Source organism: Salvia miltiorrhiza, chromosome 7, assembly GCF_028751815.1.
Source record: "Salvia miltiorrhiza cultivar Shanhuang (shh) chromosome 7, IMPLAD_Smil_shh, whole genome shotgun sequence".
Classification (NCBI taxonomy): domain Eukaryota; kingdom Viridiplantae; phylum Streptophyta; class Magnoliopsida; order Lamiales; family Lamiaceae; genus Salvia; species Salvia miltiorrhiza.
The window spans coordinates 45672835-45694617 of NC_080393.1; the positions used below are offsets into that span (position 1 = coordinate 45672835).

A 21783-nucleotide genomic window follows, 5' to 3' on the forward strand; every position below is an offset into this window, starting at 1 on the left:
TTATATTAAGCCCATTCAAAATTAGTCAAATTCGAAATGATTTAAAAATTAAAATATAGTTATTATGCATGTAAAGGATTTGTTTAGTAAGCAAGATAAGGCCATGATAGGGAACACATCAATGCTTAACCAAGTGTTTGATATCCTAGATGGGTAATAAGATGGCCAAGAGAAGTGTTCCGCCCAAGGTAAAATTATTTTTCTCAACACATAAGAAATCAGACGTAAGGGGTCCAATAGCTAACAAGTGTTTGAACAGTAACTCAAATAGAGAATTTGATGACCATTTTACCCTCTTACTTCTTTTTCTTCATCGTGAATTCGACATTTTTTATTTTTGTGTGCGTCTCTATTTTGCGATTGTTTGTGTATTAGGTGAGGGAATGGGGTCGGGTGTTAATTCAGTGTAGGGGGAAAAAAAAGTGGGAAAATGGTTGGGTTTTGATTCAGTGAAAGGAGAAAACGATGTTGGGTTTTTATCTAGGCGTGCGGCACCACGATTGGAGGGATCTAGGTTGCGGCGTAGGGAAAAAGTGCGCGTGGGCACGAGGGGAGGGGGTGGTGGTGGCGGTGCAACATCGCGTCATATGGAGGGGGCATGCGGGTTGCGGCTTTGGTCGGGAGGAGTGGGCCATCTAGATTGCGTCTTTGGTCGTGCAGGTCCCCGAGAGAGGGGGGTTCGGGTACTTTCACTCTCTCCAATAAAAGATTAATCGATTGGTCAATCAAAAATAAGGATCGGAAGAAGAAAAACCCCACTAATTTCCTAAGATTACTCAATTATACAACCACTTTCTCCAGTAAAAGATTAATCAATTGTTCAAGCACTTAGGTTAGAATATAAGTGTTCTAATTAATTTAATATAAAAGGTTAGAACGACAATTTACTTAATCTAAATTTTAATTTTAGCTTGAGTGAAAAAAAATAGCTACCAAATAACTAATTCGCAGTATTCTATATTTTACATCTTATCTACCAAACACTATGTTATGTTCCTAATCTCACCTATATATGATACATATCTTGAATTTTATTTTTCTTAGCTTATCACAATATAGCTACCAAACATGTTCAAAGTGTAGGACACGAGTGAAGGAGTCAAGCAAAATACCTCATACAATTCTCCTAGTTCGTTCAATCACTACTGTAACACTGACAGCGTCGTCTATCAAAATATTTATTTTTCACCCTATCCGATTTTCAAATTCAGGAATCCGCCCTTGGTCGTGGACCGGTGGGCGAACTAAGAACATGGGTTCCTGGGCGACCATTGAAGGCTCAACCCAAAATTGGCAGAAACAGGGGAATTCGATTGTTTAATCAAAATAAAGCATCGAGAAAGTATAGACTAGTTGTATGGGATTAAAAAAAATAGAATTATCCAGACCACTTCCAACTAGCTTCAACGGATCTGTGATTTGCAAACAACATCAACATGTAATCATGACTATTACTGCATAAACAAATATATAAACTTCAATCATCACGCAAGAAACAGACAAATCTTGCATGGGGCGCTGTAATCGGGTGGACTTATTAATCATAAACAAATGGGATTATCACTGTAGATGTCAATGCATTAAATTTTGTACTAAACCAGTCGGATTTCAAATTGACAAAGACATTCTTATATTTTTGGGGCCCCAATTTGTAATGGGGTTGGTGTTCTCTTGAGTTTTCAATGGAAATCATGCCTTTTGAATTTCAACATGAAAACGACCCCATATATCTCTGGACCATCAAAGAAAAAGAAAAAAAAAAAAGAAGAAATTATTATGCAAGTTGTGGCAGTGGATGCCTCTTGAGCTTGACCATTACTTTATTGTTTTCCCTTTCTCATCTGTCATCACTCGTTTGGTACAAGCTATAAAGCACGAATCTTCCTTGAATTTGGCATCAAACGAGGAGGTGGCCTAACAAATGTGGGCGTATATATATCTGCCAAGTCATTGGATTCGTTGCAGCATTTGTGGATTCCTTTTGATCCCAGCATGAAGAGTAGAAGAGGAAAGCGGTCTGAGGTAAGAGATGAGAAGCCTTCAACGTGTTTGTGGGATTGTCTAATAGAAATGAATGCAGCTGTTGTTTGATGATGAACTTTTTCTTTTTTTTTATCTCAGCCGTTTTGGCCCTCCATTATGATGAAAAAATGGCTGAATATAAAGCCGAAGGTTTATGATTTCAGTGAAGATGAAGTTGACACAGAGAGCGAAGATGATGGTATGGGATCACCTTCATATCTATCAATCATGTTTCTTGCTTCGTCAGACTCCTTTTGGTATCTAATATGTATGGCTGTTGTTTTGCCAGCTTGCTCGTGTAAAGATGAAGCTATTATGCTCGATGATCATGTCGATACGACGAGGGGATGTCAATCTGCTTGCTCAACCAAAACTACAGGAGGTATAAGTGAATCTTTTATGCTCTGGTTATCCATCATGGTGATTGGAGCTACCTGGTTCTGTTTCTGCTTAAAGAGTAGTCATAAATTTAATCCGAGCGTTTACTTTGTGTGCTAGGATGGATTGATTGATAAAACATAAGATTGAGTATTTGAAGAATAAGATGGTCAAACAAGCTCAAAATTAATGAATCCATCAAAGTAAATGGTAGATTAGCTCGGATCATTTTTATCTATCCATCTTATCACTGAAAGTAAACGCCCCCCCTTTGTGTTTCCCAGGGTCAGTTTACGGTGGACATAGCTGAGTTTGAGATAATTTTTGAAGACTATATGTTGTTTCGAAGTATGATCTTAGTTATTCATCGTGTTAGGTCTTGAAAACACTGGGAAACTTATCGTTTTCAAAAGTATAGCATTTGCTTGATCAAGTATTGGACTAATATCTTATTTCTGTTACCAACCATTCCAATTTCTGGGATGTGAAAATTTCTCAAAGAATATCCTGCCTTCTTGATATAATCCAGGTAAACCACCAACAGGATTCTCAATGAAACACCGGAGAGGAAAATCAGAAACTCTGCGGCTTCAGTATATAAATACAAAAGATGTGAGGTTTGGCTCAGTAAGAAATCATAAATTTCTAGCTTTGCCTGTGGCAATTTACTTCTCCATCTACAACTCCACTGTTTTATTTGTTCCATCTCTGTGGTAAGAAAATGATTCCACATGTGCAGGGTAAATATAGGTACTTGGAATGTTGCTGGAAGAATTCCAGATGATGATCTTGATATTGATGAATGGCTTTGTATGCAAGAGCCAGCTGACATGTACATTTTCGGGTAAGCCTAGCAGCAAAGTTTTGAAATCTTTTGGAAGATTGATAGCTATACGTGCATCGTGTTCGTATAAACTGCTAATGGAACTTGTTGAGTTAGTGCATCAATTTTGAACTATACTTTGTTTCAGAAAGGAAGATTGGTGCAAAGTTTGAAACAAGTACTATAGAAATTACTCGAAGCAGTTAATATTTTTCACCATGTTATAACTTCATACACATAAAACTAAACTTTAAATGATTTAGACATTCTGGTGATAATATATATCAAGTTTAGATTTGTTTGCAAAGTAACTTAATTGCTTCTGATTCCTAAACTTTTATATTTTCTGAGGAAATTTGTCATATGGATAGCCGTGCCATGTTTGTTATTGCTCTCCATTTTCCAGACTTTAAGGCGTACAATTCAACTGCAATATTCCTTCATCTGGAGAAAATCTTCTCTGAATTTCACTCTGTGACTTGACCAAAATACTTAAGATTCCCAGTAATATATACGAAGGAAACTGTGACTTTCTCCTATGTTTCTATTCTAGAAATCAATAAAGACACAGCTTTATGTTGTGATTTAAGGAAATTGAGTTTCCAGTTACAGAGCCCAAATTCTGAAGCTTTTCTTCTTTTTCTAAATGGAGTGTTTATGTATCACTCAATAATCCTTTTCTCCTGTTATGGTTATGGATCATCAAGAATTTGCGTTTACATGTGCCAATTGCTTTTGTATCTCTTCTGAATTTAGGATAAGATTTTCTTATGATAGTTCCTAATTATCATGCATCACAGCTTCCAGGAAGTGGTTCCCTTAAGTGCAGGCAATGTACTTGTTGCCGAAAGTAGAAGGCCGATCTCCAAATGGGAGGCTATCATCCGCAGAACATTGAACAGGTCAGTGGAACCCGAAACCAAGCATAAAAGCTACAGCGCACCGCCCTCTCCTGTTTTCAGGACTTCCTCTGCTTCTGATACATTGGCTGAGGAGGAAGATGCTCCTACACTTGACATATTTGTGGATAATTCTGGAGGCGCCACCATGGACAGTGACTCGAAGGTCAGCGGGAAGAACATTCAGTCGAAGAGAATCTCTGATATTATCTGGGACAACAGATTGGACTGGCCAGAACAATCACTTGATGCTACATCTCATCAAGCTTTATCTTCTAGCTCTCATTTACGAAGGGTGCTCAGTAGTTCAGCAAGAATAGGATGGATGAATAATGGTCTTACCTCCAGCCCTCAAAGATTAAAGAGAATGCACCGGAGCTTTGGAAATCTACAGACGATCCACATGGATCAACAAGATGAGTTCGATGAAGTTGTGGATTATCTGTCAGAAGAGTTGGATGAAATTCCTGGAGAGGAAGAAGATTGTTTTGCAGAAATGTCAGATTTCAGAAATGAGAATGCAATGTCAAGCACTCCAAGAAAGTCACAGTCAGTGTATGTACGGATCGTGAGTAAACAGATGGTTGGAATATATGTGTCAGTGTGGGTGCGGAGAAGGCTAAGGCGACACATAAACCACTTGAAGGTCTCCCCAGTTGGAGTGGGGCTTATGGGCTACATGGGCAACAAGGTTTGCTCATTCCTCTGTTTTAACTTCTTATATCTTTTCTTCCCTCGTTTTTTTTTTTTTTTTTAAGTTTTGTCTCACAAAATAAGCACGATGCAGAACTGTCTGCATTGTTTAAACAACTCCATCCCCTAAAATGTGAAAATTATACCTCAGATATAACATATCAGTTATTGTTATATGGAGAATTCTGACCGCACTGTTTCCTTTTCGCCTTTCACAGGGATCCGTTTCGATAAGTATGTCACTCTTCCATAGTCGTCTATGCTTCGTCTGCTCTCATCTAACCTCTGGTGAAAAGTATGGCGCTGAGCAAAGGCGTAACTCTGATGTTCTTGAAATCATAAGGCGGACTCATTTCTCAACCCTCTTCGACATTGATCAGCCACAGACAATCCCGTCTCATGAGTAAGAGCATTGTCTACTTAGAGATTCTGTTGCAGTTTTTTAGGTTTATAATCTTCTTCTGTATATTTATACTCATGCAAATTCGTTTCATATATTGGAATATGTTTATGTTGATACTTTTGGTCAATAGAAAGCTCAACATTGCTTCCATAAAATGATCCTTGTATTTTATGTGCTCTTCATTATGAATTAGTGACTAATTACCCAATCCCTCAATGAACAGCAAGATATTCTGGTTTGGGGACTTGAATTATCGGATCAATATGTCGGATTCAGAAGTGAGAAAGCTTGTCGAAAAAAAGCAGTGGGCTGTGCTTCTCAACCACGATCAGGTATAGATAGTAGGCCTACACTATCATTATTATTAGAACTTTATGTTTCAACTGGTAATAATAAATGGAAATTAAGCACAGTAATAATCTTAATATGTTTGCAGTTAAGCAAGGAACTTCGAAATGGACATGTGTTTGATGGGTGGAAAGAGGGGATCATCAACTTTGCCCCAACTTACAAGTATGAGATCAACTCTGATAGATATGTTGGTCAAAATCCTAAAGCAGAAAAGAAGAGATCTCCAGCATGGTAAGTGATGCTTTCTTCAAGCCAAACATTTTTGAAACTTTGAAACTCAAGATAATATTAATGAAATCTAAATAATTAATCAGTCAGTATTCAGATTTGCTTTGAAGGTTGAATCATTTCCTTTAATGAAAGAAAATTGTCTAAGGTACAAGAAATCTACAAAGCATGGAACCTTGCAGGAATCATAAAAGAATGTGGTTAGATTCAGCTCTCTATATGACCAAACGTTTAGGAGATGATAGTTACGCCAACCTACTCGATTCTAGGCTAGAATTTTTCAGTCCTAACCTTCCTTTTCTTGCGGATATCCGGACCAACACTAATGTGTTGGCGAGCTATTTGGTTTGGACCGATCGGGCTATTTTATTCAGACAGAAAAGTTATATGCAGCATGTAACATGTTAACAAGAAAGTTGATATGTAATTTGCAGGTGCGACCGTATACTTTGGTTTGGTAAAGGCATTAAGCAGCTGTGTTACGAGCGATCAGAGATGAGGCTATCAGATCATCCGAGCTGTGAGTTCTTCGTTCTTGGTCGAAGTTGAGATATTTGATCAGCGGAAGCTCAAAAAGGCACTCAACTATTCAAGTGCAGTGGTACATCCAGAGTTTTTCCTCAGCCAAGCTCAAGAATATTAACCTTGAGATTCATAGCTAGCTCTACAAGTGTTTGTGATGTTTTTCAGTTGTTCTGATTTGGCTCTACTTGAGCATCTATGCCTTGTTTAAAGACATTATATCATATACCAATTTTCCCTGACCAATTACAACATGCACTATGTATTTAACTTCTTCTATGACTTGAACATTTTCTTTTATTATTTTGGCAGTTTTATTCTATTTTGGTAGATAACTAATTTTAAGTGATAAGTGATAACACGTACTAGAAATAGGTATTTGATCAGTTTATTATGTCTATCTTTTTTTTCTTTTCTTTTTGAGTAATTTTCTTTTTTTCAAAAGATATATGAGGGGTGCAACTCAAAAACAAGATGCAAGATTCAAAAGTTATAAAACAAACATTATCAGGTTTCATATAAATAAATTAAAAAATTAAATAAAATAAGACACAAAGAAACATTTTCACAACAAATCATGACAATGAGATGAATTACAAATTCAATCTCCCAAACAAGAGTAAGAAGTGAAATAAATTTGGAATTCAAAAATCAAAACTTGCTTTGATTATCTCCACTAAATTTCCATCACTTGCCAACAAAACTCAATTCTGTGATTTCAAATATTCCAAACAACACAAATCCATAAAGCTTTCTATCTGAAATTATTTTCTTCCTTGCAAATGGCATCACCAAAAATTCAAATGAACCATACCTCTCTCGCCGCAATGCGAACTTGCCAATATCCAAATTTCAAGTCAATCTCGATGTATAGACTCGCCCTGGACAACTTGTCAAATAGATCAAAGACATTTGGAATAGGGTACTTGTTTTTTATAGTAACCTTATTCAATGCTCGATAATCTATGCAAAATCTCAATGACTCATCCTGCTTTCATTGGAAATAACACTAGCGACCCAGTACGATGCTTTGGACGAGACCCGCTAGCAACAAATCATCCAACTAATTCCTCAACTCTGCCAACTCAAAGAGCGGCATACAGTATGGGGCTTCTGCGGGACCGATCTCGTGCCCGTCTACAACTCAATCTGGTGATATGTTGCCCTCTCCGGTGGCACTTTTTTAGGTAATTCAGGGGCATCACGTCATTGAATTCTTGCAACAAATCTGCAACAACATCATAGACTTCATTGGACACTCTGCATCACATATCGTTATTTAGTTACAATTATATATTAGTTTCTTTAATTTATTTAGTTATTTATGCTTAAGTTATTTAGGGCTAGAATAAAGTGATGGGTCATGCTTTTGTGTGGGCTCCAAGATATTTCTTGGGCCTCAGGTCTTTAAATAAGTTAATAGTGAGTTATGGTTAGGATTATCGTTGCAGTATTATTCTGGACAGCTTCTACTGAAGACCTCGCAAGAGGAATTTAGGACAGCGTTCTCACTATAGGCCTTGCAGGACAAGGGTTACTCTCTGTTTTTCCCTGTTCAATATTTATTTCAATTTATTTCTTCCAATTCTCTTGTTCCTTGTTTATCTCAATCCCTTCACTCTATTAATTGGTCTGACATGCCATGGTTACTACAATGTGCTGCACCGAGTCTCGACTGGAATATTTAGAGAAGGTGGTGGTAGAGTTGCAGACATCGCTGAACTCCCTCACCAAAGTCCGTCAACACTAATTGTTCTGTCGTGGAAGCCCAACTTGCAGCCATCTTGGACATCGTCTCTTCCACTAGAAAATAACCCCTCGTTGCATATGAAACCAGCGACTCTTCTCTGGAAAAAAGTCATTCGTTGCCAACAACACCAACCCCGACACCGTTGTCGAAGACGCACCTACCCCTTACTGGTTCACAAAGCACACTATTCCGCTTCAAAAATCTGACTTACCCATGTTCGATGGATCTGATCCGGTGGGCTGGATCGCTCAAGCCAACCAATATTTTTCTCGTCCATCGCATTCCTCCGGCCACGAAGCTACAACTTGCCTATTATCGGCATGTCTGGAGTAGTTATATCCTGGTTACAACTACTCTTGCGTTGTAACCACAACCCGGCGTGGCCACAATTCACCCAAGCATTATTGGCGCGTTTCGGCAATGCCTCCACACTCAACACCTAGGAGGCCTTGTTTTCATTACGTCAAGCAGGATATCTGAAGGATCCCATTGTTGTTTTCGAAAGCCGCATGGCCCAACTTTGCTCATCGAGATTGGAAGGAATTGAGTCACTTGATTAAGGAGTTTCTCAATACCAAAAACTTATACAGAATATATACAGCCTCTCTAGGGATCACAGTGCAACAATGGGATTACGAATTTCCTAATCACAATAGCTTGAAGATAGGACAAATTTGGGATGTCTTTTGAAGTACTTACAGCCTTGAGCACAATGTTGTTTTGAAGAGCGAACGAATTGATACAGATCATTATTTAGTTATAATTATATATTATTTCTTTAATTTTATTTTTTTTAAGAAGTCCTTAATTTATTTCGTTATGTATGCTTAAGTTATTTAGGGCTAGAATAAAGTAATGAGTCAGGCTTTTGTGTGGGCTCCAAGATATTTCTTGGGCCTCAAGTTTCTGTAGGTCTTTAAATAAGTTAATAGTGAGTTAGGGTTAGTTAGGATTATTGTTGTAGTATTATTCTAGATAGCTTCTGTTGTAGGCCTCACAAGTACTCTCTGTTTTTTCCTTGTTCAATATTTATTCAATTCTCTTATTCCCTGTTTATCTGAATCCCTTCACTCTATCACTCTGGGCTTGATCACGATTCTCGACCACCGCGGCAAGGTAAGTAGGCATACCATGCTTCAAGGTAAGAAGGGCTAAGATCAACCCAAAGGACTTTCTTTCGGCTAAGTACTCGCCTTTCACAAACATAGGACAATGTTCGCCAAGGATCACAACAACCGTTGTCATCAACGAGTACGATCCCTTCTAAGTGGAATCACAAGGATAATATCGAAATCGTCTAAAGAAACTGCCATCAACGAGTACGATCCCTTCTAAGTGTTAATTTGTAAATCCACATCTAACATACCTTGAATTGTGGGCGCTAGACTCGCTCTCTTTCTAGTTCTCAACAACAAAAGTATTCAACTTTCCTTTATTTGGGCAATTTCGCATCTGGTAGTCGTTGTTGCAAAGAAAGAAACTGTGCTTCTTCTCTCTACCCACTTGTTGGTTAGAATCTTTCGAGCCACCATAGCGTATCCTCGAACTTCTTCTTCCCTTATTAGTCGGGTTTGCCCTTCTTTTCCTTGCTTTTTCCTTACTGACATCCTTTTTTTATTATCCGGACTTGGTAGATCCAACGGTCTTATAGTCCACCAAAGTATCAGTCGTTGCAATCTCGATTTGTAAATCAACTGCGCTTGAGCCCAAGATTGTAAACCAAGGAAGTTGAATAACTTGTCTTCCTCAAACATATCACGCACGTCCGACATCAAGGAACTAAATTCCTTCAAATAATCATATATGAATTGTCCCATTATGCTTGAGTTTTCGTAAAGCATCCCTTGTAATCTATGAAGTATTGCAAGGCAGACTTTGATCCTTCAACTCCTTCTTCAAGGCATCCTACTTTTCAATAGCATTACGATTTGAACTCGCATCATCGGACAATCGGGACCTTCAACATCGGAGACATGGGCCGCCTTGAAATGTGTCTCCATGTCCCATAAAAAGTTTTCGAGTTCCTTGGCACTCTGGGCACCATCAAACGGCTTCGGGTTAGGCACTTTAACCTTGGATGCATGTCTTTCATCCACGGACCGCAGTGCCCACTTCACAACCATCAATTTATCAAGAAGGTTCTCAATCTTTATGTCAATAACATCCGTCAAATTAGAGATTTCTTCCTTACATGAAACAATACGAGAATCTACAAAGGAAGAAGTTCCCTCAGTGGACTTTCGGACCTTTTCCATTGTGAACGGTTTCAATCACCATCTCAGCATCACGTATGCATTTATACATGACCACTTGGGATGATATCTCTGGGGACGACCCCAACAAGCTTTCCAGCCTTGCTATCCGTTCTTCTAGAGCCAAATATTCAAGAGTTTGAACCATCTTTCGCAGCAAGAATGGCATCGAACCAATGTAACTTGACTGTGATACCAAATATCGCACAATCATTGAATTTCGGTGAGTATCAGTGAATTCGTACAAACCAATAAGATCACAAACATTCACGGCGAAAAATCAAAGTAATAATCATAATTCACTCCCAACCTTCGTGTTAATCACAATTCGTACAAAGGAATAACTTAGCTTGCACACACGAATCTCTTGTGTGAATCTCAGCCAAAATTATTCTATGTGGTGGACAATCCTCCATCACTAGGATAACCGAATAAACTGTCAGACATGGACAACGAGCTAATCAGGAGCATCCAAGACGTGGGCGGCTATCCCAGCCAAAACCGTCCACTAACTTAGCCACAGCCCACTAGCAACGTGCACAACCGCTCGGAACTCAACTCATCACGTGGCTGTTAGGTGGCGCTTCGCACCAAACTGACGTGTCGGGTAGGAACTCGCGCGCTTGCCGTGTACGCCCATCGCTCGGCGCATGCTTCAATTTCTTTTATAAGTATTTCAGTTTTATGCAAATTTCCAATTGAGCTTTGCCACGTTTAATAGGCTGCCAGTTTTCTTGCACCAATTGATGAAAGTTAGGGTGATACATCCAAAAATTAAAGAATTTAAATAGACGGGGGAAGTTTTGAGTTTGATTAAATATATAAATTATGGCGGTTGAATGATCTGAGTTCCCTTGTGAGGAAGTTTATTCTGCTTAATAGTCCTTCTGCTTAATTTTTTAGTAGCATTTTGTGTTGGTAGAAGCACCCTGTCGAAGGAGTGTCACTAAGGCCCCCCGGGTGCACAAGCTGATAGCAAAGTCATGGTATTCTCTTTTGGTTGGTATTGTTCTCTGCCAGCCATTTCCGAAGGCTCTTTGATGCTATTGAAATCTTCTGCAACTAAGAGAGGATTTCCCTACAAACTTAAAGTGACAGTTTTCCACGACTTCCAATATACAAAATGCAATGCAGAATTCTTGTTTTGTTTTCATGCAAGTGAATTTCATAGCCATTTGATGATGCAATAACAACTAAAGGGTTTCAAATGACCCCTATTCACAAAATTATGCTCATAATTCATTAATTTATCAAGTTTGGTAGAATTCACTTTAGTTTCCAAAATTCCTAAAATGTCAATTTTTTGGTTGCATATCAACTCTAGAACAGCTGCATGTTTATGGGGTTTACGCAGTCCCCTAATGACACTTATTTAAATAAACTTATTATCTCATCCCTTACCACCTTTTTTGGGTGAAGGTCGTTTTTTCTTGTTCTTCAATGATTCAGTAGATCAATCTTCTTTGAGTTTTAAATATCAAATACGCCCATAACATAGAGGCTCTTATCACGTCTAGCACCTTATGGTCGAGATCGGTTCAACTAAACCCCCGAACTCCTTAATTTTGTGCAATTAGCCCCTCCGACTTAACGGTCATTTAACACTGTTAATTATTTTAATTTTTTTTCGTTGGTGATGGGACCCACGACTTCTTCTTCACCAAGCTCATCAAAAACACGCTTGGCGGCCGTCGACGGAGCTGCTCGATTTATCGCTCGGATTCCATGGATCATTATTATTCAAGCAGAAGCAACAGCATCAGCAACACCAGCACCGCCACATCCTCCTCCGCCAGATATAAGCCCTAATTGTCGTCGTGCATCCAGTTCCACTTCCCACCCTAGCCCCTCGTCGCGCTTGCATTTCCGCAGCAACCGCTGCCGATCACAAGAATTCTGCCAAAAAATCATCGATTTGGAACGTCCTCCGCCACTAGAGATCGTTTTCCACAATCTCAAAGCCCGCAACAGAAACTCTGGTAGTCGACGCAGCACTAGCAACAACTCCAGCGGCGAGGGGGGGCTGGAAAGAGTGAGAGAGAGAGAGAGAGAGGGAGGGCTGGAGATGCCTCAATCCGTCGCCAAGCTTGTTTCCAGCGAGTTTCCGACAAGCTTGGCGAAGAAGAAGGCGTGGGTCTCACTACCAACAAAATAAAAAAAATTAAAATAGCTAACGGAGGTTTGAACCGACCTCGGCCACAGGGTGTTAGACGTGATAAGGATGTCCATCTTCTGGTAGAGCAAGACTATATTGATTAGATCCTAAAACAAATTGGTAAATTAAGCTTGAGAACAAATTGGTAAATTCCAGCAAGACTGTTGATTAGATCCACTTCAAATAGTTCATCCTCTTCAATGCGGCCTGCTGAGTCCATTTTCAAGGGGCCCAAAAGTTGAATAGCACAGTTTGATTTATAAGAGATCTAAGAGCATCCAAAATGAAGAGTTAAACGTGGACTCTTAAATGTGACCCTCCACAACCTTTGGCTCTTAAAATTGTATTTTTATTTTGTATTTAATTTTAATGTTGTTTTTAATTAAAATTAACATTAAATCTAACAACTCGAATTTCATTAAATTTAAAAATTAACCCTACATTGATTGACAATTAAAATTGCAATACAATTAAATAAACTCTTAGATTATTTAATTTTTTTTATTAAAAAAAACATAAAATAAACCTAGAATCTATGGGAGATTATTGCATTTCCTGATTTCTTCCACCTTCCTCAAGGAAACATCAACTCGAATTCCTACTCATCAAGATGTTGTCGACGATGTTGCGTTGAGTTTGGTCCCATGACTTTTGACTTTCTCTCTCTTCGCCGCCTTTTGGCCTTGGGGCCTTGTGGATGTGGCTAAAAGTCGTTGTACCACGACCGTCCGAGCCCTTGGAGCGTTTGTCGCAGTATATATGGATTAAATGATTGACGATGCTCGGCAATGAACATTTTTTCTGCTTGATCGATGATTTGCTCATTACTCATGATGATTTGCTCATCACTTCATGTCCTTTAGGACGCGTTGAAAGTGTGACTTGATTTACTTGATGTCGCGTGAAATGATGGTGCCTTTGCGCCATTGAGAATTTTATTTTTTTGAGAATGGCACCTTAATACAGCTCCTCTCTGATCGACCCTTATTACGGACGTTTTGTGTACTCGATATACAAACGATATATGAGTATCATTTCTGCCAGAGTAATATGCCTCTTTGTTTGGTGGTCATTGACATAGATAGATGTTATCTCCTCCACCTCAGGCTCGTCCTCCGCCGCAAATTAGGTATTCAAATTGATTTGTTCAATGTCCATCGTTTGAAAATGCATTTGATTCTTGAGTGAATGACGAGAATGCATTTGATTCACCGGGAGATGGAATGGATTTTAGGGGTGTTGATTCCAATATTTCTCCAATCTCTCTTGTTTGAGCCCGGAGCGCTGCAGCTGAGAGGGCTCACGAGCCCCTGGTGCGGCAACGGGAGAGGGCGCAGATTCAAAGGGCTCAAGCCAATTTTCGAGCATCTGTACTGATAGTAGCACACACATCCAGACAATATCAAGATGTTCGAAACCCATTTTAAATCAAGATGTTCCAATTCTTATCCAGACAACATCCAATCTCACTTCGAAAAAAGCATTTGCACCAGAAATACAATGGAACTCGAAACCCATCTTCCTCAGAACACCGTCGTAATCTTTCCAGAAATGCCAATCCAAAATCCATCCAATCAAGATGGAACATTGATGTTGAATCATACAATCTTGCTCTTCCAACAATAACACGTTCGATCACAAACATAAATTGATTGATAGTACTGCAAAACTGATATTGGGCCTTCTGGTGGTCGTAGATTCTAACATAACTCGACAGAAACTCATAAAAATCTTTTTTGTAGCAATTTATCAGAAATCTATATAAAAAGTAAAAAAAAAAAAAGAGTTTATTCCCTCTCTTTTTCTCTCTTCTTCCACCAAAATTTTCACTATTTTTTTCTTTTTACTTTTTTATATCGTAACTTTTTTCTAAATGTCACCAAATTTGATCATAAAAAAATAATTGATGTGCATCAATATAGTATAAAAATAATCAAAAATAAATTTAAAATGGATAAATTATGAAAAGTTTTAAATATATTTTCTTTCTCTTCATTAAAAATATATAACTTTTAATTTATGTTAAAAATATTTATTATGATGAATTGGTGCAAATTTTCATTATCGACTAATTTTTAAATTTATTTAATAATTATAATTATCATTATAATTATATTTAAATTTAAATTGTATACATATTTTGTGTTTATTTAAATTATTATTAAAACATATTTTGTGTTTATTTATATTTTGATTTTTTTATTATTTATATCTATTTATTTCAATTTATTTTTTTTCTATTTATTTCAATATTCATCGTGCATCGCACTAATAGGCGTATACTAGTGTTATATAAAAGAGGCGTTTATCTACCTACAATTTTTCTCTCCTCTCAAATTTTCCCTTGAAAATTTCTCTCTTTTTTTCATTTTTCTATTTTAATTATTTTTCAAAAAATTATTAATTCATGAAAAAATATTCAATATTCAATTAAAAACTATGAAAATATCTTTAATTCGATATAATAATAATAAAAATATATATATTTAAAATGAATAAGCTATGATTATTTAAATTATCAAAAATAATTTTTGTTTACTCTCATTTATTTTTGATATTTAACATCATTCTTGATGAGTACAAAAATAAACTAGAAATTCTAACAGTGCTAGATTGCATTTGGTTCACCTATGTTCCCATTGAATCGAGAGAAATATAACGAGTGACACAATTAGTTGTATTGACCAACATAATTAAATTATCAACGAGCATTTATAATTTCGTGCACAGATCAAAACTAATTCAGAAAAACAAACACAATAAGTTGCACGGTAGCTTTAAATTTTTAAAATGAATCTAAATCACTTACTTTTGTGTTTTGAAAAAAAAATCATTATTAACAAACGGACCGAATTTCAACATTTGGAAATAATTGTTTCTTAGCTTGGTTCTGAATCAAAATAGAGATGTGTGCATTTGTGTCGTGGGGGATTCCAATTCGATGAGAATGAGCTCGGAAAGGGAGGGAAGGGGCAGCTTTTACTCAGCAAGGGATATTCAGAATTTCGATATAACTTCATTTAGAGGCAAGGTCGAAAGTTTACTTGGTACCAACAACCTCAGGGGCAATGCAAAACCAAATTGATCAGATTTTTGGTGAACGAGGAATGGTTTCCATCATAATCGAATTGTTCGATTATGATGGAAACAAAAGAAGTGGACTGCGGTCCAAAACCATTCCGCTTCATCAATACTTGGACAAACCACCATGAGTTTGAGAAAGTTGTAGAAAACTCTTGGTACAAGAGCGGGCTGTCGGGATGAAGGAAAATTTGAAAAGATTGACGGAAGATCTTAAAAGGTGGAACAAATCCAATTTTGGGGTGATCGAGGAGAATATCAACAATCTGAAATCTGAAGAAATTAATAAATGGGACGCCGTTGATGATACGTTGGGTCTGGATGAAGAAGAAGTGGTGAAGAGGAATGAGGCAGCGTCAAATTTGTTTCTCCAACTAAAGAACAGAGATTGCCTTTTGTCTTAGAAAGCAAGAAACAACTAGTTGAAGGATGGAGATCTAAATAGCGGTTTTTTCCACAAGGTGATCAAAGGTCGAAGGCTCAAAAATATCTCCGATTTATTAGTTAATGAGAGATGGATCGAAGAGCCTGTTGAAGTGAAAAGAGCTGTCAGAGCACACTTTATTGCACAATTCTCTAGCAGACTTCGAGAAAGACCAAGCCTCCTGGAAGACTTCTCTCCGAAAAAATACCCCAGGAATTGCGAGTTCAACTTGACTCTCAGTTCGGGATGAAATCAAGGCTGCTGTTTAGAATGAAATCAGTTTACCAGGTGGTTTAATTTTCTCTTTATGAAGAAGTGTTGGAATATCATCAAGGGTTGTGTGAAGTTTTGAAAGATTTCCATGCCAATAGTAAGATGGCGAGAGGTTGCAATCCCTCATTTATTGTGTAAGAAAGAGACGGCTTCGGAGATGAAAGATTACAGACCAATATCTCTTATCAATTGTCTCTATAAAGTGATTGCCAAAGTCCTTGCCTCGAGACTTAAACAAGTGATGCATCTCATCATTTCCGAATGTCAAAGCGCGTTTGTGGAGGGTATGTATATTCTTGATGGTGTTATCGCGATGAATGAGATTATCGAGGATGCCAAAAAAAAGAAAGAAGGGAATCACCCTGTTTAAAGTTGATTTTGCAAAAGCTTATGTTAGAGAATATGAACTTCAGCCCAAAATCAAGACTTTGCAAAAACTTATGTTAGTTCAGGTACTGCCAACGTTTTGGTGAATCCCATGTCGCCCTTCCTTTTCCTCATTGTGGCTGAGGGCTTGAACCTGCTGATCGAAAGAGCAATCCTTAAGAATCTCCTCGAACCGGCTACAATTGGAAGGGCATCTATCCAAAAATCTCACCTACAATTGGAAGAGCATCTATGCTTGTGACCTCGGAAAAGAAAGAAAATGTTTGGGCATTCAAATGCATCCTCAAACTTTTTGAGTTGTTATCAGGACTAAAGGTAAATTTCGATAAAAGCATTTTATTTGGTATGGGGATCGCAAGAACTGATGTTGATAATTGGGCGTTGCTTCTTAATTGCCAAGCCAGCGAACTACCAAATAATTGGGATTAAAAACGGCACACGCTTGTCCAGGGTGGCAGACTGGAATTACATTGTGGAAAAAATTACAAGAAAAATAGATTCGTGGAAAAATAAGAAAATGTCTTTTGTCGGGAGGGTCACGTTAATTCGATCAGTCCTTACTTCAATTCCAATCTGCCAACTTTCCTACTCCATCTTCTTACCCAAGAGTACTCTTTCCAAAGTTCGAAAGGTGATGTGTAATTTTCTTTGGGGAAGAGGGGCAGAGGCAAGAAAAATCCATTGGCTAAAGTGGGAAAGTTGTGTGCCGATCAGAGTGCCGGGGGACTCGGCTTCAAAGATCTACAAAAGTTTAATAAGGCGTTAATGGCAAAGTGGATATGGCGTTATCTTACAGAGAAAGAAAGCTTCTGGGCCCATGGTTTGGGCTGTTAAAAGAGACATTGTTTGGGGCGATGATGGTTTTTGTTTAAAAGGGGGAAGGGGTCAGGAACCGAGCTGGTGGAATAAGGTGTTAGGGTTGAGTCGAGGGGAGAATGGGACATGGTTAAAGATAATATCCAAGCTCAGATTGGCAAGGGAGATTATTTTTCTTTCTGGCACCATCGTTGTTTGAAGGAGGAGGGGCGAAGGATCAGGTGGCTAGCCTCATGTCCCTTATCAATAATCACAATTTAGTGGAAGGGAAACCGGACGGATGGAGATGGAAATCAATGCCGGATGGAAAGTTCACAGTCAAAGCAGCGTACAAAGCCATTAACAGTGCTACAAGTGTCTATCAAAGCAAACAATTGGGAGTACTCCATTATTTGGAAAGCCCCAGCAACGCATAAGTCAAAAACTACCGCTTGGAGAATCATGAATGGAAGATTTGCTACGTGGGAAAACCTTTTGAAGAGACAGGTTCCAATCCCGATCACAGAGAGAAACTGCACCCTTTGCAGATTGAAAATCAAACACATCAATTACTTCTCTTGTCAAAAGGCCACCAAAATCTGGTACAAGTTACTTCTTTGGATCAACAAGCAATCCCAGCCAATGCAAAAGACCACCTTTTTGCCTTCACAAATCTTGGGGGTAAGAAGGAGGTTAACTTCCTCTCTGGCGTGTGGACTTGTGCTACTTGGTGCATTCGGAAAGGTAGGAATGAAATCAAGTTTAGCCATGGGTGGGTTAAAGAGAAGTTAGTGGCAGAGATCAAATCTAGTTTGTGGGGATGGCAGCAGGTTCAAGCCGAACTCTCTTCCTCCTAATTTTTAACTTGGATAGCAGATGCAAGTGGCATTATCAAATTTACTCTTGACTTGACTGGCTAATTACTAAATTCTGCTCAGGAATCATGAAATACTCTTCTCATAGATTATAAATAATCTCTGAAGTCTGACATGTGAATTTATTTCATAAATCATCACAGCAAAATGAAAGAATTGAAAAATACAAAAATAAGAAAACCATGTAAAAAAGGAGCAGCTCTCATAATAGAAAAAGATTATCCACATGATAATTATCAGAATAGCGTATATCGCCTAATAATTAGGCAGATAATCACAGAGCCAGTGAAAAAATCAACAATTTTGTAAAAATAAAAATAAAAATTTTATGTAACAATAAGATCTGTAACGATAAGATAAAAGAGGAGATCAGAGGTTTGGAAAGGGTATCAGTCAGGGTTAGTTCAGAAACACGGACCAAATAATATATTCATCATATCTCCTCCACAATTTCGAAAAAAGGGAAGAAAAAGAACAAAGTAGAAAAATAGGGAAATATATCCAAGTGAATTAGGGTAAGAGAAATCATCAGAGACTTAAATACTAGGAATCATGGGAAACATTCCGATCATATTGTTGCAGTTATTTTGCTCATCATATGATTTTGACAATGAAAAAAATCAAATATTAGGCGGCAGCTGGAAGCAACGAAGAAGATGAGGGTATAATGAGAGGGACAGAGGGAGAGTTGTTTCAAACCCTAGATAGATTTTTAATCTGTAAAGCTGCATAAATGTTAATTGGAAAAAAAATTTAAAAAAAATTAAAACGCTTTGAAAAAAAATTAAACTCTAAACCCATAGCAAATGGTCACTGTTCAAAATAAGCTGCCAAAGCTTATACGAATAGTTTCCAATACACCATGCAGAAAATCTGAAGAATATACTATGACTTGTTAAAAGAAAATGTCTCTTCAAAAGAATCTTGTTCACAATCCAGGCAATCCAAAAGAAATTCTAGCATACAGATAATGATTTTACTGAGAGTCCATTTTTAAAAGAAATGTCATGTGAATAGACAAAAGAATCAGATTGAAATAGAGTGACTAGATGATTAAGCACACTTTGGTTTAAACAAGTTAATAGGTTGTCACCTCATAATTCTTGCAACAATACAAAGCAGAAAATACACATATTCATAAATATAGTGGTAGAACCTTCCAGTATACCAACTACTATTGCTTTGCATCAAACTTTCAAAAAACTGGTTTTATTTTGTATTACAAGCATAAATAAATGCTTTTTGTATTCCAGTTCAAGCCTATAATCATATATCTAGATGCTAATGTTGACCCAATTAGATAAGATATCACACAGTTGCAAAATTCTTGGAGATTAGCAACGGCCACCTCTAATACTCTGCTTGCTGCCTCATTTCCTATGACTGATGAATCAATGCCTAGCGTTTGTTAACTATTAAGTTCATAACTAAACAGGCGTAATATTTTGTTAACTATTAAGTTCATAACTAAACAGGCGTAATATTACAAATTCACATACCGCACCGCACCAACAAAGGATATTTACCACAACACTAGAATTAATTGTAATTAGTTTTTGAGGGGCACGAAATCTTCACATTTGTTCTTGAAATTTTATTCGAAACAACTTTTTATTTATTAGAGATAAAATCTCTCTAATAAAGATCAGAGCATGCAAGTTGTTTCGCACTAAGTTCTAAAATTACAATTTAAAGATAATGTAAAAAGTGAAAAATATCTTCATAACGTAAAAAAGGAAGCAATAATCCATATACATATAAATGAAAAAAAGTAATTTAAAATAATTTCAAAATTTCTGATGGGCATCAGTTCTCCAAGGTGAGTTTAGCATCACAACGAAGTATCAGTCGCAAATTACCCATTTGACAATAAATTCATCCTCTGCCCCGCAAATAACAAAAAAAAAATTATAAATTACAATTACAATAATAGAATTTGAAATCTAAACAAATTTTTAGAAGCGATCAGAACCTGTCGGGATTCACTTCTAACATCACAAAAATCAGTGGATTGACAGACATGAATTTCATCGTCATCTCGCTAAAATCACCGTAAATTTGAGAAGAAGATTTAAAACAATAAACAAATATATAAGTCAAGAATAGAAAAATGGGAGGAGAGCTCAGAACTTCTTAGAGGGTTGTGCACCGTCACTGACGACAAGCGCCTCCGGTCACAAATTTTGGATTCATCACTGCTACGAAAACAAAATTGGTTGAAATTGAAAAACAAAACATGAATATAAGAAAAAATTAAAAGTAGAAAGTGGGAGGTAAAAGATGGAGTGCAGAAGGAATGGGGGAAGATATATTTATAGTGTTTTGGGGTTGAAGAGGAGAAACCCTAGAGGCATTGAAAAGCGGCTGCATTGCATTTGTGATGACGCCGTCACTCAACCCTAACAATACTCGATTTCCATGTGATCCATTAGATTTATTAGATCATACGGTCAATATCAATTCCTTTTAATGTCATCCGTTTTTTTTATTAAGGCTATTTGTGTAATTTTATTTTTTTTAATTCACCGTCTCTCATAGTTTTAGGTTGACCGAATCTCATTGTTTTTTGGATTTAATTATGAAGATATTCATCATTAATTTTATAGTATTATTTATTAATTATATATATTAAATTTTTTTTCTGTTTTTGATATATTTATTGATTTTTTTTGAACTTGTAGTATGTTTCGAATTGAATTTTTTTATATGATTTTATTGTATGTGTTTAACGAGTTGCAGTGTTTGTTTCTGTTTTCTCGTTTTGGTAGATTCCCATATTCACAGTTTATTTTATTTGGTTTGTTATTGTGTTTATTTATTTATTTTTATTTTTTATTCGACAGAAATTGATTATGGTATTTGAAAGATATGTTTAGTGCTAGCGGCTAGGGTTTACTGGCGGCTAGTTGACCCATTAGGTTCAGAATTGTTTTGTTATTACATATATGTTTAAATTGGAATTTTTGTATTACTGTTTTATTAAATTTTGTGCATTTTTAACTACCTATCTTACACATTTTCTTACACAATTGTACTTGTGTAAGAACTTTTACAAAAAACCAAGCATGTCTATCATGCCTATCACCATCACTTTTTGCTTTTGGGTAGTGTGGGTAGTTTTGTAAGATAGATTATAAGAGTGGGTAGATTCTCATATTCACAGTTTATTTTATTTGGTTTGTTATTGTGTTTATTTATTTATTTTTATTTTTTATTCGACAGAAATTGATTATGGTATTTGAAAGATATGTTTCATATTATGATTTTCACAATATAATATTTTTTTCATTAAACTACTTCACTTTTGAAATTTGAATTAAAGAGTATTAAATGAATTAATTTTCTGAATTAATTTATAATTCTTCTATTTATTTTTTTACGGAATTAATTTCATAAAATTAACATATCTTTCAAATGACATTCATTAAAAAAATCATTTACTTCGTTATTTTTGTATATTTATTCAAAATGT

The 21783-nt window shown here is 36.8% G+C and overlaps 1 protein-coding gene, 1 long non-coding RNA gene and 7 other non-coding genes across 9 annotated transcripts; 1 reads left to right on the forward strand and 8 right to left on the reverse strand.

Moving 5' to 3' along the window:
* Positions 1–1629: 1629 nt before the first annotated feature.
* LOC130992768 (type I inositol polyphosphate 5-phosphatase 2) lies at positions 1630–6622 on the forward strand. The gene is given in 11 exon segments (XM_057917510.1): positions 1630–2022; positions 2122–2221; positions 2312–2404; positions 2930–3017; positions 3140–3244; positions 4024–4813; positions 5034–5218; positions 5442–5550; positions 5655–5800; positions 6232–6310; positions 6312–6622. Coding segments are annotated over 11 exon segments (1854 nt in total). The 5' UTR covers positions 1630–1992; the 3' UTR covers positions 6441–6622.
* Positions 6623–17008: 10386 nt separating this feature from the next.
* Positions 17009–20673, reverse strand: LOC130992769 (uncharacterized). The gene is made up of 2 exons (XR_009091390.1): positions 19405–20673; positions 17009–19290 (listed from the first exon to the last, which is right to left on the reverse strand). It is a non-coding gene; the product is annotated as an uncharacterized LOC130992769 (long non-coding RNA).
* On the reverse strand, positions 18364–18460 carry LOC130996362 (small nucleolar RNA R64/Z200 family). The gene has a single exon (XR_009092544.1). It is a non-coding gene; the product is annotated as a small nucleolar RNA R64/Z200 family (small nucleolar RNA).
* Positions 18509–18595, reverse strand: LOC130996361 (small nucleolar RNA U54). The gene has a single exon (XR_009092543.1). It is a non-coding gene; the product is annotated as a small nucleolar RNA U54 (small nucleolar RNA).
* Positions 18677–18753, reverse strand: LOC130996470 (small nucleolar RNA SNORD18). The gene has a single exon (XR_009092640.1). It is a non-coding gene; the product is annotated as a small nucleolar RNA SNORD18 (small nucleolar RNA).
* LOC130996358 (small nucleolar RNA Z199) lies at positions 18835–18916 on the reverse strand. Its single transcript, XR_009092540.1, has one exon. It is a non-coding gene; the product is annotated as a small nucleolar RNA Z199 (small nucleolar RNA).
* LOC130996371 (small nucleolar RNA Z101) lies at positions 20110–20202 on the reverse strand. Its single transcript, XR_009092553.1, has one exon. It is a non-coding gene; the product is annotated as a small nucleolar RNA Z101 (small nucleolar RNA).
* LOC130996448 (small nucleolar RNA snoR14) lies at positions 20273–20353 on the reverse strand. Its single transcript, XR_009092621.1, has one exon. It is a non-coding gene; the product is annotated as a small nucleolar RNA snoR14 (small nucleolar RNA).
* LOC130996377 (small nucleolar RNA U61) lies at positions 20431–20512 on the reverse strand. The gene has a single exon (XR_009092559.1). It is a non-coding gene; the product is annotated as a small nucleolar RNA U61 (small nucleolar RNA).
* Positions 20674–21783: the final 1110 nt, after the last annotated feature.